This window comes from Drosophila gunungcola, chromosome 3R (assembly GCF_025200985.1).
Source record: "Drosophila gunungcola strain Sukarami chromosome 3R, Dgunungcola_SK_2, whole genome shotgun sequence".
NCBI classification, from domain to species: Eukaryota; Metazoa; Arthropoda; class Insecta; order Diptera; family Drosophilidae; genus Drosophila; species Drosophila gunungcola.
The window spans coordinates 1,269,902-1,289,098 of NC_069139.1; the positions used below are offsets into that span (position 1 = coordinate 1,269,902).

At 42.9% G+C, this 19,197-nt stretch overlaps 2 protein-coding genes across 3 annotated transcripts; one reads left to right on the plus strand and one right to left on the minus strand.

Moving 5' to 3' along the window:
- The first annotated feature begins 30 nt into the window (after positions 1-30).
- Positions 31-3,259, plus strand: LOC128252814 (solute carrier family 25 member 44). 2 transcript variants are annotated; one of them, XM_052980907.1, is made up of 4 exons: positions 31-163; positions 631-1,511; positions 1,592-1,719; positions 2,387-3,259. In XM_052980907.1, the coding sequence occupies exons 2-4, from the start codon at positions 830-832 to the stop codon at positions 2,576-2,578; spliced, it is 1,002 nt and encodes a 333-aa protein (XP_052836867.1). In that variant the 5' UTR covers positions 31-163; positions 631-829; the 3' UTR covers positions 2,579-3,259. The 2 variants fall into 2 exon arrangements, with proteins under 2 accessions (XP_052836867.1, XP_052836868.1); XM_052980908.1 differs by lacking the exon at positions 31-163 and adding an exon at positions 375-521.
- A 355-nt stretch (positions 3,260-3,614) lies between these two features.
- Positions 3,615-15,050, minus strand: LOC128252823 (uncharacterized). The gene is made up of 6 exons (XM_052980918.1): positions 14,679-15,050; positions 14,454-14,583; positions 9,340-9,729; positions 8,172-8,899; positions 7,418-7,693; positions 3,615-6,595 (listed from the first exon to the last, which is right to left on the minus strand). The coding sequence occupies exons 1-6, from the start codon at positions 14,989-14,991 to the stop codon at positions 3,696-3,698; spliced, it is 4,737 nt and encodes a 1,578-aa protein (XP_052836878.1). The 5' UTR covers positions 14,992-15,050; the 3' UTR covers positions 3,615-3,695.
- Between the last annotated feature and the right edge of the window lie 4,147 nt (positions 15,051-19,197).

The window sequence follows — 19,197 nt, forward strand, 5'->3', positions numbered from 1 at the left end:
TGAGCTTATCAAGGTTCTGCACCTCTTTTTGAGATACATTTTCTTGCCGTCTCTGGCCACACTGCACACACCCGAAAAACTCTCTTATAGCAATTTTTCATTCTCATCAGATTTATTATGTGATATGTACAAAGCAAATATCCAAACAAGCAAACTGGCGTAGGTGAGTGATCAATAAACGTCCGGGGATACAAACTCCGTAGCCAGCAAGGGATTAAAGCCCAAGGAATCCCGCCCAGACTCCGCTGGCAAAGTTTGTTTACGTCCGTGTGCTTTTTATGAGGGCTTCGTGCAGGGAGAGGCGATGCGGGGTTTTGACCACTCAGTCAGGTGTCTGCGCATTATATAACAACAACTCCAAATCGGCAGAGGCGCCGCGATATATATAGATTAGATAGGCGGAGTGCTCCCCGCCGGATTTCCTTGGCCTTGGCGGAGGAGGAGCAAAGGTCACCACTCGGCGGCCCATTCAAATCGAAATCCAAATCCGTATCTGTCTCACGACCTTGGGAATGATTTTCGTGCGTACGCCTTTGAGTTGCGTCAATGTACTCATGTTGTTTTGTATTTCCCACAAATATACTCTATATATAATATGTACATATACATATATTGTTTTGTATTCCCCAGATGTATATATACATAACAAAAGGAAGGGAACACAAAGGAACAACCCATCTAGAGATCATGCAGGTCGAATGCCTCCAGAGAAAGCAGACGCAGCACTCCAGGCTGTGAAGGAAGCCCCGCCAAACACTCCACGCATGCGAACGAACCACTCCAGGAGCTGGAGGATTAGCAGGATCAGCACCTCTGACAGGTAGCAGTAATGGCGGAGAGCAGTGGTAGCCTCGCAGGAGGAGGAGGAGCAGGAGCAGCTCCCGATGCCCCCTACATCCGCACCATCGAATGGAACATGATGAACAAGACCAAGTTCTTTCCGCTCTCCATGCTCAGCTCCTTCTCGGTGCGCTGCTGCCTGTTCCCGCTGACGGTGATCAAGACGCAGCTGCAGGTGCAGCACAAGAGCGATGTATACAAGGGCATGGTGGACTGTGCCATGAAGATCTACAAGTCCGAGGGTGTGCCGGGACTGTATCGCGGCTTCTGGATTTCCTCGGTGCAGATAGTGTCCGGTGTGTTCTACATCAGCACCTACGAGGGAGTGCGCCACGTGCTCAACGATCTGGGCGCCGGACATCGGATGAAGGCTCTGGCCGGTGGCGGCTGTGCCTCGCTGGTGGGCCAGACCATCATAGTTCCTTTCGACGTGATATCCCAGCATGCCATGGTGCTGGGCATGGCTGCCCACGCAGGCTCCAAGGGCGACATCAATCCGCTGGGCATCAAGTCGTGGCCCGGGCGCAGTCGCCTGCACATCTCCATGGATATCGGCAGGGAGATCATGCGACGCGATGGCTTCCGGGGCTTCTATCGCGGCTACACCGCCAGCCTAATGGCTTACGTACCCAACTCGGCCATGTGGTGGGCCTTCTATCACCTCTATCAGGGTGAGTTTTCCTCTTAGCTAACTATTATAATAAGCAGATAAGATTATACAAATTTAAATTTGGACTCTCCGTTTACGCAGACGAACTGTTCCGCATCTGCCCCGTCTGGGTCTCCCATCTGTTTATCCAGTGCGTGGCCGGCAGTCTGGGCGGCTTCACAACGACAATACTAACCAATCCATTAGATATAGTGCGAGCACGTCTGCAGGTGAGTTTTTGGCAACTCAATTACTTTTGAGTTCAATAAAAAATACTTCAGAACTTAATTGGTTTCAAAAGTAAATGTTAGAAGAAATTGTATTAGTAAAGAAAGTTGAATAACTTCAATTTAAAATGAATACATATTTTGCACTTTTAATTATTATAAAATTTTAACTAACAAAGAAAAGTTGAAATTGATATTTGATTTCCTAAGAATAAATTAATAATAATTTAATTTAATTGTTATTAAAAATAATTAACTTCGGTTTGTTTTTTAGTAAAAATTTGCTTGGTGAACAGCAAATGTTCTGATGCTTTGTTTAAAAATTAATTAAAATGCTAAAAGACTTTAATAGCTATTAAGAATAGCACTTAGCTATTAAAAATAGACGTTCCTTTGATGTTTTCTTTGAATACATAAATATAAAATGCATATATCTTCACACTTTTATTTACATTAAAGTTAGAATACATATTTCCATTAAATCGAACAATAGATTTTAAACTTGAAAAAAATCAAATTGCTGTCTAGTTCTCACGATTGTAAAAACAATTCTTTATTGCAATTTTTAATCATACTTGATACGAAGACTGTGTTCGACGAGCTCGTATCTTAGCCACTTAAAATGTTCGTCACTCATGCGTTATCTACAAAACGTTGTCTTGCCCCGCAGGTCCATCGTCTGGACTCGATGAGCGTCGCCTTCCGGGAACTCTGGCAAGAGGAGAAGCTGAACTGCTTCTTCAAGGGCCTGTCCGCCCGCCTGGTGCAGTCGGCAGCCTTCTCATTCAGCATTATCCTAGGTTACGAGACCATCAAGCGCATTGCGGTGGACGAGCAGTACAAGCACCAGATCCGCTGGTGAAGCAGAGCGCACAATCATCCCCAGCCAAACTGAAACCAACTCAAAACTGCATTTACGCGACGTACTGAGAACCAACCACCAGAAGCCGAGGAGATCGCCCACGATTGTAAATAACAAATAACGGATGCGAGAGGAAGGAGCACAGGTTAATTAGTTGAATTACTACCAACGATAGCGAATTATGAAGTCACAGAGGATGTACTTTTAGTAGAGCGTTTCAATATGCTTGCGCCTAGGATGTTCGAGTAACACAATTCAATATGCAAATACCCCAAAGTGTTGTAGCTTAAAGTGTACATTATTTTTGTTATACTTAGTCGTTTTATACCTAAACACGCATAGAGGCCGTTCGGTGACAAGCATAATTTATTATACAGATAACTATACTTGTACTTGTACGTAATTGATGATGATGATGATGATGTTGATAATACTGTTGATTACATTGGTAGCCCAATTACTTTTACACTACTTAGCACAGCAATGTTTGCGCCAAACAAAAAAATACCACAAACTGGACATGCCGAATTAGAAATTAATATCGAAACAGGGTCGAAAGGCACTTAATTAGTTAAGCATTCGTATGTGTGTGTTCTCTGAGTGGATAACCTAGTTTTAGTCTGCATTGTAATAAAGTACAAACCAAGAATTGTTACATTTTTGGCAATGTGAAATATGAAATCTGTGTCAGATATACAATGCTGTCTTAAAAATGATCTAACCTTATAGATGGCATGGTCAAAGGTATATTCCTTTAGATATTTAGTTTTTTTTTTGTTTTTAATTGAATAATCAGATTTCCAATTGTTATGTCTTCCTAAGATTATCTTTAGTTTCCTCACTGCAGCTTAAAAAAAGGTTTGGGTTTAAAGTGAATTATATCTTGGTATTAATTCGTGCTTCAAAAGTATAAATAAATAAAAAAGTAATCTAGGGCTTCGGTCTGCAGTAATGTTAAAACTCTAAGATTTTCAATCGTCTTCCAAAGATTATCCACCATTAGTTTCCCTGTTTAAGCCTAGAAAAAATATGGGAATAATGAATGATAGCTTGGTTTTAATTCGTGCTTTGAAAGTATAAATAAATAAATGTGTAATCTAGGGCTAATTTGGCATTTCTAGTTACTGTCCGCTGTTGCCACAGTGGTCTCCTCCCTGGAAGCCTCCTTTTTGGTTTCCTGCTCCTCCTTGCCAGTGGCTTTGGAAACCTTTTCCGGCTGGCCCTTTAGATCCTGCTTCAGCCAGGCGTTGTTGAAGTTCCGAATGGGCGTGGGCACCTCACCGGTGGGGGCCACATCCATGTTGATAGCCGGTGGTTGTGGCAATGGCGGCTCCTCGCTGGCCTTGTTGTAGATCACCCAGTTGTCGGGTCTGTCCGGCTTGGTCAGTACGGTGATGGGTGCGAAAGCCACACTGGCCAGTTGCTTCAGCCTCTGGGCCTTCAAACCATCCACATAGTCGTCCGTCTCGTCCGCCTCGTCCGCCAGTATGTCGTTGCCGCCCAACTGTTTGCCCAGGCTGTCCGGGAAGACGGTCACCTTGCTGTTCGTCACACTCCGGCTGGAGGTGGACAGCATGGGCTTGGGCACCTCGGTCACGTAGTTCGTCCGCGTTTTGTTCTCCAGCATGGGCATTACGTAGTTGTCGTCTAGGGCGGTCAGGTTTGAGGTACCAGTCGAGTTTTCCGTAGAGTCTCGCATCAGTTGCGGTCTCATGTAGCCGTCCTTGTCAAAGTCTTTGGTGGTTAACTCCTTGCGGTTCTCTGTCTCGTCCAATTGGTTGGTAGGTAACTCCTCGTCGTATACGTAATCTACATCTTCATCGTTCAGATGACTTTCGTCCGTGGTCAAGTTGGTCAAGGTCCTGCTCACATAGTCGTAGTCGTCCAGTAGGTAAAGTTTGTGCTCTGTCTGGTTGCCGTCCGCTTCCTTGAGTTCCGGTGTCCGTCCGTAAAAGGTCTGTTTTTGTGGTCTGAGTACGGAACTGGATCCGGAGAATGGGCTGGGATTTCGGTCGCTAATAAGTTCCCTGTCGTAGTACAGTTCGCTCTGTGCCGGCTGGTATGTGTGGTCTGGTCTGTAAGATCCCTGATTCGAGGGAGCGGGAGGTCTGGGACTCCAGTCCTGACTCGGACGCGGCCGTATATTGAAGCTGAATGTGCTGTCTGCCCCATTGGCAGTGGCCACTCCGGAGATGCTGCCAAAGTGGCCCGTGCTCACCGCACTGCTGGAGGCGTGCAGAAATCCGGAGGCGGGATTAGCGCCAGTCTGGGATTGAGTGGCCACCGGATAGGAATGCACCGAAGGCGGTCGCGGGGAATAGGACGCACTGCCTCCTGTTAGTATGTGTGAGTTACTAATTGGACTGTGGACCACAGTGTTATCGAACTGGGGCCGCTGCTCCTTGTGGCTCTGCGAGATTGGAGACGGAGTGGTGGGCATGGGTCGTCGGTTGCCCAGTGGGTTGAAGCTGTTCGTGGCAAAGGTGAGAAAGTTCTGGAAGATGTTGGGTGCTCGGGTGGTCGTAGTCCGTCTGTCATCGTTGTCGTTCAGGTAGATTATGGTCGGTGGCTTGGTCCTCTGTCCCTGAGTGCCAATCTCGGCGAGACTTTGCTGATAGCCATAGCTGGGCGTGGCCAGTGGAATCGGCGTAGTGCTGGCATAGTCCACGTAGTGTGGTGCATAGTTCGAGTCATAGTAGTCGACTGTAGTGGGTCGCAGTCCAGGCTGCTTGTTCGTCTGTCTTATGTTTATCTCAATCTCGTACTGGTCTGCATTGGGCCCGTTGACCACCACCTTTTGGGGTCTCTCGTAGAGCGGTCTACTGTGCTGGTACTGTCTAAGTTCCACGCCCCTTTTCGTGGGCGGTGCCTTTGTCTGTCGCGTGGAGCGTTCCAAACCCACAGTGGAGCTAGTTGGAGAGTCTTTTGGGGTACTAGTTCGATTTCTTTGCAGGTGCAAAAGTCGAGGGTCCAGATTCTCCAGCTTTCTGGCTTTAGGTTGGTCAGATTTGAATGCTTCTGTCGAAAGTTCAGTAGTATCGTTCTTCTGTTTTGTAGTTGTCCCTAAGTCAGTTTCAGTATGGGTTCGTTTAGAAGGGTCATCTCTGTTGGCTCTTACTTCTACCACGTCCTCAGTGTCCACTTCTTCGTCCTGGTCAAATTCGTTCTCGTCCTCTGTAAAAGTTCCTGCTTCCGTCTCATTACCCCCCGAACTCCTTAGCTCTACGGGCACATTGTTGATCACGACCCTTCTCTTGGGACCCGAACCCTCTTTCCTTCTCACATTAACGCTTTTAATGTTAATGGTGATCTTTGGCGACTTGTCCAGTTTGTTGCTGACACCAGTAACTGGCTTGCGAGTGGCAGTGTTCGGTCGGTTGTTACTGTTACTGTTCGTCACTGTCTTCCGTCTCAGGTCAAGTTTGTCACTAACTTTGGTCGAGTTGGCACTGGTGGGCCGATGGAAACCACTGCCCGAGTTGGCACTGAGCTCCACCTGCGGTCTGTTGGGTTTCACACGGTTCGAGAAGCCCGCCTTGTCCTCCTTGACGCCCTGCAACGAGCCCAACTCTGGCTGCCCAATGCTGAACACCTGGTCGGGCATCTGTGGACTGTGGAAGGGATCCTGCTCCAGCCAGGGACTCAGATCGATGGGCGCCAGGCTGCCCACTCCGCAGGTCTGCCGCTCGTTGTCCTCGAACTCGGCTGGGATGAAGATGTGCGGCTGGAGGGTGCCACCGCCCACCGTGCGGCACAGGACTTGGGCCAAGGACACGCGGCGCAGGGAGTGCAGTTGGGCCGGGGTGAAGGAGCTCTCGAAGCCGCCGTTCTCGTACCAGAAGCGATCGCCCCGCCGGGCATTGCTAAACTGCTGGGCGATGATGCAGGCGAAGGTGGGTCCCACCAGACCACCCACCACGGGACGTTCCGCGATGCCGCCCACAAAGAGATCGATGTCGTGCACGCTGCGGTAGGCGTGGCCAATGCGTTTCGCCGACTCCGGACCCACCACGTTGGCTGGAAGGGAAAAAAAGGGGTAAGCGAGGTAAACCCAAAAATACCTGACATTAGAAAACTTACTAAATAACTTGTGTTTAAAAAAAGATTGTACCAATTTTTCAACGTTATCGTGCATCAAATTTAAACAGTTTAAGTTTAATATTTTCACAGTTTAAGAATCTGGGTTTCTTGCTAATTCTTCAACATTCTTTCCAATTCTTAGAACTATTTCAATTAATTTAAACAGTTTTAATATAATAGTTTAACTTTAAGGAATCTCGGTTTCTTGTTAATTCAACAACTTTCTTTCCAATTCTTAAAACTAATTCAGAAACTCGTTTCTTGTTTTAAGCAATATTAAGAAAAAGATTTTTACACTTCAGAAAATAAAACTAATTAATTTTTAAATTTAGTCCAAATGGTTCTACGTATTTAAGCAGTGAAAAACAAAACAAGCTGTACACCAACCGAAAAACTGTTTTTTTTTCTTTTGAGCTTTAGAAGTCTCAAACTAAATTGGTTCTGGAGAAATTGTAGCAGAACACTCGATCTTTAATGCTAATCAAAGGATTATCTATATACATTATAGGCTAATTTTAAATGAGTACCCCACAAGAATGAAACACAATTAAGGCAAAGTTTTGATTATATAACTTAGTTTTGTTTAAACAAAAGTACAAGCAACTTTCTTTCTTCACCAAATCGTGCTTTAAAACTATGCAGCAAATAATAATTGAAGGATTTCCGCTCGAGAAATGTTAACGATCGTATTATATTAAGAAAGTTGATGTCTTACAAGTGATACCTAATTCATTTGTGAATTTAAAGAGCTGAACTTACCAAAGTCGTCCCAGCTGAGGATGGGACTCAGGCCACAGGGCACTCGCCAGGCACTGTACGGAGCGATGCCATGATCCCTGCCCCGCTGGATGTTGATGGCGGCCAGGTCGAGGCCAAAGGGAAAGCCGGGAGTCTGGAACAGGTGGTTGGTCAGCTCGGGCGTGATGAACTCATCCCTCTTGAGGGCCCTCTGTGAAGCCAATCCCCGTAAAAGCCGATGCAGTGAGCCCGCCGAGCCAATGTCTCCGCGCTGGAACTCCTCATGCAGGCTGACATCTATAGGGAGATATATAGAATTACTAAAAGATCACAGCCTCATTAAAAGTAATGCTAATAAAAAAGTAAAGCTACTGAGAAAATATTGCTACTAAAAAAAACAATGAAAAAAAAAAAGAATTGTCAAAAAGGAAACTTTGCAGTAGATGTCAAGAGGTAATGCTACTAAAAAATTTTAAATTCGATTCCCCAAAATTTTAATTTATTAAATTATTAAATTTAATTTCTCAATTCATTAGAATCAACTCAAAAGTAATGGTAAAAGCATTTTGCGAAACAAAAAAGTAATGCTAATTAATTTAGTATTTTAGTTATTTAATTATAAAAAAATTAAAAAAAACCTACTTCGATGCCCATAAACGATATCACTGTTTTAATGCTTATGAAAATTTCTTATTTTTGTTTTGTGATAATTAAAAGTATTACTAATGATTTTAGTCACAACTATGATTTCAGGATAGTCAGAAGCCCAACTCACTATTGTTGATCACATTGTGATGACGGTCGCATCTCGTGTAGGAATTCTGGACCAGCGAGTGGCCAAAACGGAAGGCGGCCGCTGCGAAGGCGTTGGCCACCGTGGGATTCACCTTGGAACTGTACCGCTCGTAGTAGCCGGAGGGCACCAGTTCCAGGTCGAAGAGCTTGGCCACCTCGCGGCCCAGGATGACGGGCAGGAACTCGCGGAAGGTGATGTGCTGGAACATGGCGCCCACAATGCGTCGCGTCTCCTGGTAGACCTTCTCATCGCTCCAATGGGGATTCAGCTCACTCAACTCCAGCGCAATCCGGTTGTGTTCGCCCACCCAAACGTGGTGCATGGCCAGCAGTCCCGGCTGCTCTCCGCTTCTCCCATCTCCCGACCGGATGCACTTGGTCGCAATGGCACCCCGCTGGCACACGTCCTCGGCGGGATCCCCACGCCCGTAGATGAGCAGCCCGTGCCGGAACACCCTGGCATTGTCCGAGGACTTGGCGCTGTTCGAGTAAATGGGCGAGGCGTCGATGAACGAGGTCACCTGGTTGGTCTGTTCCCGCCAGGACAGCACACAGTCGCGTCTCTGGGCCGGAGCCGATCGGAGGAATTCCAAACAGCGCACCTTGAGCGGCGCCAGCCAAGGATCGTCCAGGGGCACTTTGATGGGAAAGCAGGCGGGATGGAAGTCCTTGCCGCCGCAGCAACTGGGTATGGAACCATTGATGGAGCTAAGGGAATATAACATTGGTATCAGCTTAAAGTTTTCAATTAGTGGTAAAAATGGTGGACAAATTAAGACATAATATCTGAAGAACATTTGGTATACTTTATGACTTCCCTTGTTTCTGTATCGAACCTTTCATGGAGCAAAGTGTATAGATTTATTTTTAGAACACCGTTTTTACAATAACACATCTGTTAAATTATCAAATAATATCTCTAGAATATTTATTTGATTTTATCATAATGACTTTCTTTGATCATTTGTTCATTTTGGCTATGGTACTGTTTGAAACCGTTCTTAAAAAAACTATAATATTAACTTAACTTGCCTTATCTTAGTAGGTACAGTAGGTCATTAAATCCTATAATTAAGGAACTTGTCCTAAATTTTGAGTTTTTGGGTTGACTTTGTTGATAGATAGATGGATAGTTAATAAAAACTTACCGGGGCTGAGCCGTGGAGGTGAGGTCGTGGTCGAGCATCTGCCCCCACTGGGCGATCATGAGGGTGAGCGGCGCCTCCCCCTCCCGTGCCCCATGGACCAGCAGGCTGACGAAGCGGGACGAGGAGAGGGTGCTGCCATCGGCGGAACTGCGGACGGTGTCCACGCCATCGCCGTACTCCGGCGGCAGGAAGCGGTTGAAGGGCATCTGGGCGGCGCCCCATCTGGGCCGGCGTTTGTTGTTGCACGTGCCGTCGTGGGTGCGGTACCGCTCCGAGGCGGGCATGCAGGGCGGCGGGTCCCGCGGCGGACACAGTCCTTCCAGGGCGGTCCTCCGCAGTGAGATCCGCTGCGAGTGCGACTGGCGGGCCAGCTCATCGATGTGCTGGAAGCTGGCGAGTAAAGAGATGGAGGCGATGATCGTGGGATGATGGTGCCAGGACGGTGCCTCCCAGGACCATCATCATCCTGCCACTGGTGAATTGGAGCCACCACGCGACATGGCTGTGCTCAAATTTCGTGATCGAGTGCCGACTGCTCGAGCCGCCGGCTTCTATTTATAAAACGCTCGACTGCGGAGTCGGATTCGAGTTCGGATTCGGTGGAAACGAGTTCGTGGTGACTCCAAGTGGGATCCACCACCAGCGAATTAAGCTCGAGGCGGGAAAACGCATAAGAAATCGGTGAGCAGCCGCTGGCTTTAATTTACCCGCTTTTGCTTTCCATTTGCCGCGTTTATTAGCAACTCTTTTTTTGTCAATTTTCATTTCGTTTGCATGGAGATGGGTATAATGACTTGGTCATGAAATATGACTGGTTTTATAAGTAAGCTGAAGTCGGGGCTATAGGTTCACTTTTTTATTATTTTTGATACGATTGAAATCTTACTATGTTATGTTAGGGATAGGCCAAATCCAGAGTTATTTTATACTAAAGTGCAATTGACTTAAAAGTTTGTCTAATTGTTAGGGCAGCTGGAAATAAATCTTTAAGTTTAAAATAATTTTAAGCCATGACCAAATTTATGGCAGCTAAAAAAAAGTCTTTAAGCAGTTTTCTACTAAAATTTAAATGCCTATTTAGTTTAATTTTAAATAATTTAAAATTTTAAATAATTTAAAATTTTAAATAATTTAAAAGCATGACTGAATTTATGGCAGCCAAAATGAAGTCATTAATTGTTAGTCTTTAAGAAAATAGGGTTTTTAAATAACTTACAAATGTATGCCACTAAGAAAAGTTTTAGATAAATAAATATAAAATATTTTTGCTTGTGTGTATGTGAAACCGTATATTTCAACTAATTTTATATCTTCTATTATAAAAAAAATTCAACAGTTTTTAAAGAAATAGTTGTTTAAGCATTAGAATTATATTCTTTACCAATTTAAACAGAGTTACCTATAGTTATTAAAATTATTTATTACGGCATAGAAAAGCACATACTTGATTTGAAATGCCTTAAAAGAATGCACATAGATTAAGTAAATCAATAAGTTCAAAACCATTAACCCTGTGCAGTTTTTAATTGCAATAGCTAGATGTCTTTTTCTGCGCCTAAAAACAATCCATCTCGATTGGCATTTCTACTTTCTCTTGGCCGGATCACATGTGTGGGCCAACTCAACTTCCTGCTTGGCATATAATTTCCTGCGGTCTTGCGATCAATCTTCTAGGAGTTTTCACTTTTCTACACATGAATGTCTAAGAAAATGAGCTATGATTAAATGTCATTTTCGATGGAGGTCGCCAAGGGGATGCGCAAGTGTATAATAGTTTCGGCACGTTTTTCCAGTTTACGAGTTTTCCAGTTCGTTTTTGTTCAACAGGTGAAAGTGGAAATACATATTTTCTCAGGCTTTGTGCGCTTCGCTTGTCAACGCTCTGCACAATTTTCATATTAAGCATTGTTTTAATGCGAAGGAAAGCCCATTAAAGGTGCAAGCGCCCTTTGCCTTGAGTTCACGCGGCGTATACGCAATCTCCCCGAAAAAGCGCAGCCGCAACGTTGACGTTTACTATTTTTTTTGTATTACTAGTGCCGGGAGTTCATTGGCCTCTGAAAACAAGAGAAATAAAAGCACAATGCACAAAACTTTCGTATGGCTTGGAGAGCTTGAGGCCGAATTGGCTGGTAGAAAACGAAAGTCGCCTCATGTTTGTGTTTCAGTTTCTGTTTCTGTTTCTGTTTTTTTTTTTTTTTTGTTTTGTTTGCCAGCGTATCAGTTGTACCGCCGCTGCCGATGCCTCAGTCGCCGTCGCAGCCGCAGCCGCTGAAGCTTTGCCTTTCCCTGTTTTTTTTTTTCTGCTGTTGTTGCCTGGCTTTTGATGTAATCAAATGGCGAATGCCGAATCTGAAATTGAAACTGAATCTCCTCAAATGTGCGAAAGAGCGCCATTGCGTTATATATGTGCTATTTTTCTAACGCTGTCGCTTTCTTTGGCTTCTAATTTTGGCTAAATGCTGCTTTTGGCACCATTAACGAGCCCCATCGGCAACGGCAACGATCATCATCAGCCAGCCGACTGACGGTATTTGTTGATATTTAATTAAACCAAACATGTTGGCCATTTCATTTCGTAATTTGATTGTGGACATCGAGTGGACCACAAGGCATTTTCCATTAATAGCCATCATCATCAGCATCTTTTGTCTGGCAATTGTCTGTTTTTGTGTTTTTTTTTGTGTTTTTTTTGTTTTTTTTTTGTCCGATTTTTGGGGACTTGTCGCCCCATTGATTGCAATTACATAAATGCGATTTCGGGCAGCTTTCTGCATTCGACGCGGTCAGAGCTCATTGCACCTAAGTCGCATTCACCTGAGTAAATTGCCTTTTTGGCTGCCCCGGGTGAAAGTTCTCGGAGCTCGACGCCTTTCTTTGTGTGTGGAAAATCGCATGGATTTCCACACACACACAAACACAGTTTGTGAAAAGTGAAAACTCTGCCAGCGGAAAAACTGGAAATACTGCCGCAATCAGCGATGAAAACGGAGATGGAAATGTAGTTTGAGTTGAAGTCGAAGTTGGTGGCGTCTGCCATTTCCGTTGCCCGGCCTAAGAGGTCGTTTAACCCGGGCTTTATCTTTTATTTACCTTCCCCCATCCCAATCAGCATTGGTACCGTGACTTATCGTCACACAGAAAACAAAAACCGTATCGATTTATATACAAAGGTTTAGGTTTTAGTCTCTAGAGATTGTCAATCATTAACAAAAAGTAGGTAAGCTGTGAAAAGATAGATTTTCTTGATTTAGAAACACTTATATGAGATTTACAATCTATATAAATGTTTGTAGCTACGCCATAAAGATGTAATTTAACAAGTCAATATAAGTTTTACATATCTTGTCCATTTTGAATTTTTCTAACATCAAAATTGTTTGATTTCAGAAGTAATAAATGTTTTGCTTTGCCTTATAGATTTGTATATATATTTTTATCAACGTGTTGATCATTATAGTTGTTAATTCAAGGATAATGTTTGAGTCTACTGTATGTTGCCAAGCTATGGTAAAATAACGGGTAAAAAATTACTATATTTCTTTTCCACTACACAAAATCATTATCAGAATTGTTGGTTTTCAAAAAAAAATTTAATATTTTGTGTTATTACAAAAGCTTTTCCCAAAAATTTGTTTCATATTTTTCGCTCAATATATTTATTGAAAATAAATTAAGTGCAAGTGTTAGAATCAATTGTATGCAAATTTGATGGCAAACAATTTGACACATAAAATCATGAAATTAATCACATATGATGTTACTTTTCTTTCTGTGCAAGTAACTTGGTCCGATCTGGTATTGGATTTGGGATTGGGATTGGGATTGGGATTGGGATTGGTGTTTGTGTTGGTGTCTTGGTCTTGTCTGCCAATTATGCGGCATTTCAATGTCAAAGTGAAAGTTGACTCTTAGTCATGAGCAATCGCAGTTGGACTCCCATCGTTTTGTGCTACGATTCGATATTTGCACGAGGAGGGGGTCCACTTCCACTTGAGCCAACTTCCAGGCCATTCCGATCCCAGCTTCAACTCATTAGCTCTGAAAGCACCGCTGAAACTGCTGAAACTGCTCAAACTGCTACCATGGATGCCGTAGAACTCGTTAATCAAGCGAGAAAGTTGCCGGCGGTAATTGCTGACGAGGGAGGTGGCGGGGGCACTTTGGGGCGGGGGGAGGCATCCTCAACTCAATAATATTGCTTACTTTTTTTAGCTTTGTCTTTTCTGTTACTTTTTTGCGTTAGATTGCCTGAGGGCAGAAACTCGAGAGTGACCATGCCCACTTATTGTTGGTGCTTATTGGGGCGAGGGCTGCTAGTTTTGTTGCCAAAGTCATCGAAACATTTTTCCATGAATCACAGAAATTCCCCACACTTCATATTAATCAATATTTGAGCAGAGAGTGACTTTCCAGGAATTAGAAATCAATTAATTTCTCCTAACACATTGTCTCCGAAGCGAAGAATATAAAAGACAAGCTTTGTTGTCTACAAAAAGTTAGGAAATCTGACTACCTTGCCTACAATACTTAAAAAAAAAGCTATTATTTATTTTTAAAGTATTACATATTAAAAAATGCAATTTTAGTAATATTATTTGTAGGGCATTATGCGTGTCAACCTCAATGACTTAAATATAAATTAAGATGATTATTTTTGAAATTCCCTAGACGTTATTTGTCGATAAAAACAAATCCGAATTTCAAGTTTCTGGAATTTTAAAAGGCCAGCTTATCAAAAATAATCACTTTGATTGCTTTAGTGTTCTTTTCTCTTTCATTGTCTTTGAATGGTATTAAATAAGTCAACCTTAATGATGTTCACTTTTGGGGCTATTGACTTTTCCTGTTTAAAATGTAATAATTAACCATTTCAGGACTTCCATTTGTAGGGTATTAAATGAGTCACCCTTAATGATGGCACCTTTTTTGCCCACCCTCGAGAATCCACTTTGATTTTTAATCATGCGCATCGCTTTTGCCAATAACTTTTTTCATATGTCATAGCCACATATTTGCGGCTGATGAACTTATGGCCCGCCACAATACGCACAAGCCACGTATTTGTACATATATATAGATTCACCCGCACCCAATCTCCCCCTGGAACTTACTTTTTGCGAAAGGCCTTGGCGGCGGCAATGGTGGCATAGGCGGCCATCTCCCGCCGTTCCGAGGAATCCGTGGAGGGGGCATTGAAGCGGCTCAGCATCGCGGCCGGATGGTTGTCCTGCAGGGTTTGGCCTTTTGCGCGGTATTCCAAAGGTTTTCGAGGATGTGATTCAAGGTTAAAGGAACAGACAGACACAGAAACAGAGTGCCGCATAGAGAGTACCCACCAGTGCGCAGCATCTCCGGCTGAATGCGGCCGTATAGCTCGGCCATGGCATCCAAGCCCTCCCGCACGCTCTGCTGCAGGGCCACATCCATCAAGGTGGGTCTCCTCGAACGTCCATTTCGCGTGCTCCGGATTGGAATCTCCAGTTCCGGGTGCAGCTCCTCCTCCTTCTCGTCCTCCAAGTGGTGCAGCGGGATCAGCGGACGGGGCAGCTCCTTGGTGGGCCTAGCCATGCCACTGGTCCTGTCCAAGTGCATCAGCAGCAGGAGCAGCAGCTGAAGCAGCACCGCCACCAAAAGTGATGGCTGCAACATTCCAGCGGCGACTTCTGGACTGGTTTACTCGCTGTCAGGTTCAGTGCAAGCAAAGGTTGCCAAAAGGAATGCACAGAAGGGCAGAATGTTGTCAGTGGACCTAGCGACACTAAATCATTGGTTTTTTTTAACAAATTGAACTCCAATAACGCGATTACATTCAAAGGACTTTATTAATCAAAAGAACAATATACATTCAGACAACCAAATTCCTTGATTTTAGGAAAAATTAGGGAACATTTCCTAAAAGCAAAAAGTTTTTTTTTTCCTGAGTGTATGTTTCTTTAATACTCGAGTTTTGGCTTAAACAGGGGAAGTAATCATGAGTCAATGTTGAATGTAATAAACAAGCAAATAAATCAAAGTTTTATGATAACTGAATAAAAATCATGGAAAATTTAATATTGATTTTTTAAATATAAATCGAGTGCACCTGTTGTGTTTTAAGTTCTAAATAAAAATCAATTAATAATATTTTATTTTATATTTGTATTACAAAATCCAAAATGTATCGAAAAATGTTGTATTTTTAAAATTGTCCCTGCATAAAATCAAAATTCAAAACTATTAACTTGATAGAGAGCATTTACGACTCAATGAGTTTATTGGCTACCTACTGATTACTCATAAATCACAAATCGCTGAATCTGCCCCAAAGGTGTTACGAAGCTACGATGTGAACTCCGTGAACTCGATGAGGCGCGAATTAAACATAATTATCAATAAAGTTACGTCGCTTTGGGTCGCCAACATCGATGCATAATTGCTGCTGTTGCTTCTTTCGCGATTAAGGTGATTTAATCGATGCGATTACATCAGCAACAGCAAAAAGGTATCAGCAAAAAAAAACAAGCAGGCGAAAAGCTTGCTACTATTTTTTGCAGCCGTTTCTAAGCTCCCCACAGCTAATTACAATTATACAAAATTAACTTCAACTACAACTTATAATCGCCTAACCATATTATTCTCTTTTCCAGCTTTTTTTGTTGTTTTAACTTGGCACTTTTTGCAGTTTTATTTATTACATTTTGTTTTGGCCCAGTGAGTTTCCCGCTAGCTGTTATTTGAATTTGGAGTACCTTAATATGGTGTTTGAATAGGATGATTATTTTATAAATTCCCTAGACACTAGTTGTCGATAAGAACTAATCAACACCAAAAAAATTCCAATTTCCAATTTAATCACTTTATTTCTCTTTTCTTTTTCTCTTTTTTTGCCTAGTATTTTGTTTTTTTGTTCAGGCTTGTTTAATTGTTTTACTTTACTTATTTGGATGCAATGCGGAGTACTTTTATGCTTCAATGACCGCATAACAGGCATCAAGAGTGGCAGTGGTCTACGTAATAAATATTTTTTAGCGGGTAACAACTACCTATAATTTATACACTGCCTTTGCACTTGCAAATCCAAGTGGATCTGTTCTAAACTCTTAACAGCTTGAAACCAAAAACGCAATGGCACCCATACAACTATACATTTATTTTTGGCTTAGAGACCATTTAATTTGGATACAAAACACTTTAAATTTTATGTAATACAAATTACTTTTAAAACTAATTTGCTTTTGTAGAGTACAATTACAGTTTATTTTGCATTAAAGAAATTTCCTTTTTAAAGTAATGTAAAAGTTTTTACAACTTGTGCGTCTGATTTTTTGCTTTAATACAATCCCCAGATTTCATAAAACTACCCAGTTTAGGCCATGCATTTTTCAATGTTTCGTTTCGTTTGCCAACAATTATGCAATTAGATTCATGACTATGGTCTTGCATAAGGCCTCTTTTCTCTCTTCCTCGTTCAAGGGTCTACACCTCCAAAGTAACCTGCACGTATAGTAACACCAGCCAGGAAGTTACTGGCTAAGAGAAATTTTACGCCTTGGCTGGTTTTGGCTATACAACATAACTATAACTATAACTAAAACTCGAAGACACGCTCACTTAGTCAACTGTGGCAGTCCGGCCATTAATAATAATCAATTTGTTGGATGATCTTTTGCGCAAAAACGGAAATTGATTTACCCCAAGTGCGGTGGTGGGCAATTTGTAGTTCGTAATTGCCGTGATTAACACCTCTGTCTCAATAAGCCGGGAACTTTCACGATTTTTCTGCTTTGTGGTGGGTGTGTCAGCTCCTGTTTTTCCTGGGGGTGCGACTCCTTTCGATGCTGTACACTGTTCGTAACCGCACAGCACACACCGAAAAGAAACTTTTTCGCGTTTGTATCTGGGATCGTCGTAAACCGAACTAAATCGATTCTCACCTCACGGCTGCCATTAGAAGCCAAAGAAACACAGACGCCGAGCCGCAAAGCCCGAGACATGCCACAGCTTCACCAAAAAAAAGTTGGGAAAAAGAGTAAGAAACCGAGGCTGAGATGGAAAAAAAAGTCTTCCAGGCAAGCGACCAGTTCTCCGCTGGCTTTCATTCACTAGCAGTTTTTTTTTAGCCAGCAGCCGGCACCCCGCCGCAGCTTCTACATTTAAATATTTATTATTTATTTTCAACTTGCTGGCGCTTATCGAGCGGCGTCGCCTCATTCCGTATTCAAATCGAAACGAGAGAGATAAAATGCCTTGCGGCTGCATAAGTTCCCATTAAAGCAGAAACATAAGAAATGTCTCACTATGCGCCGATCTCCGATCGCCGATCGCCATTCATCCGCTCCAGCCAAGTTGGGCCATTCAGTTTCAGTTGTGAGGCATCCAACCAGCTCCACATCCACATCCACGTCAATCCATCGCCGCAGCCGGTTCATCAAAAGATGGCCAGCTGGATGGGATGCTGTGCTTAGCAGACCGCTTCCCCTTATCTTCGACCGCCATCGAACTGCTTTCAATTAGAAGAGAAAGTTCTTGCCACAAGCGCATGCAAGAAAAAGTGAAAAAAGAAGCACACACACACACACTCGAAAAATAAAAATAATCAACAATGAAATGTAGCTGCTCAGACTCTCTTTACTTTTGGCCACGTTGGGATCACCTTGGGCCAGGCCATAAAAATTGCACCTCATAAATAAAGTGACAACAATAACAATTGCCACCAGGCCCTCAAGATGAAAATCGGGCAAAACTAAAGCGAGCTGGACTGAACGGAACGGAACTCAACAGAACTGAACTGGGCAAAAGGCAGAATATGCATAGAAAACAAATGACATCAGCAGTGCAAAAAGTCTTAAAATAGAATAGGAATTGGAAAAAATAGTGCCGTTGGCAAAGAGTTTTGCCATCGAAAGGCGAGGGTCTTGAAAGAAATTCATATGCATACAAATAAACGTTAAACTAGGAAAGTCTAATGTCTATCAAAGTCGGGAAGTTCCAAGGATGGCCTACTTTAAGGCATTTTTATTGGCTTACAGTTTAAAATCAAATAATTCAAATTTCATACAATAATATATATAGGTAAAGGTAAGTTCATCGACTAAAATGCAGGTATTTCAAAGCGCTTACTCACGGGTGTGAAATTCCCCTCACGCTTTGGCCAAACGCCCGGATTCTCGTCTAATGCTTTTAGCTGCACTTACACGTAATGTTATCAGATCGGAATCCGAATCGGAATCCGGATCGGTGATGCAATCGGTCGAGAAGCCGGGTAAGCGGTAAAGTTGGATCATCATCAACTGCGTCGCAACTGCTGCAATTGCCAAGAGACGGACAAAGTCAGCGGTAAGCTGGCTAAAGAGCAATAAAATATAATCCAGTCGGCACAGTAAATGGGTTCAATTAGCAATCCCCGACTCGTCGGGCTCTAATCTTCCACTCTAGCCAGCCGAGCATTGTGCATTGGTGGGCGTTGCATTACGTATACGCCTCGTAAATTAAGTATACGTAAGCAAATGTATTTGCTTGACAAGAGCCACGCACTTGGTCAATTGGATTCAATTGAACTGTGAGCGCCCTCCAAAACGGCGGATAAGAATAAAACCGACGGAGGAATGAAACTTTGTCAAGCCGAAGTCAACAATACTCTAGCCATAACATACAAAAATATAATGCATTCCCATTAGTATGATAAAATTTCACTAAAAATTTATTTTTTAAAAATAAACGTTGCCACGTTTTTTATAATCATGTATACTTTTCCATAGTTATACTGGCAATTGAACGGAAAACTTCACGTCATAAAATAAATATAATATGGTTTGACTTATTGACTGTATGATAAAGGGTCGAAAGTACACACACGGCTAAGGATTTTTTATCACA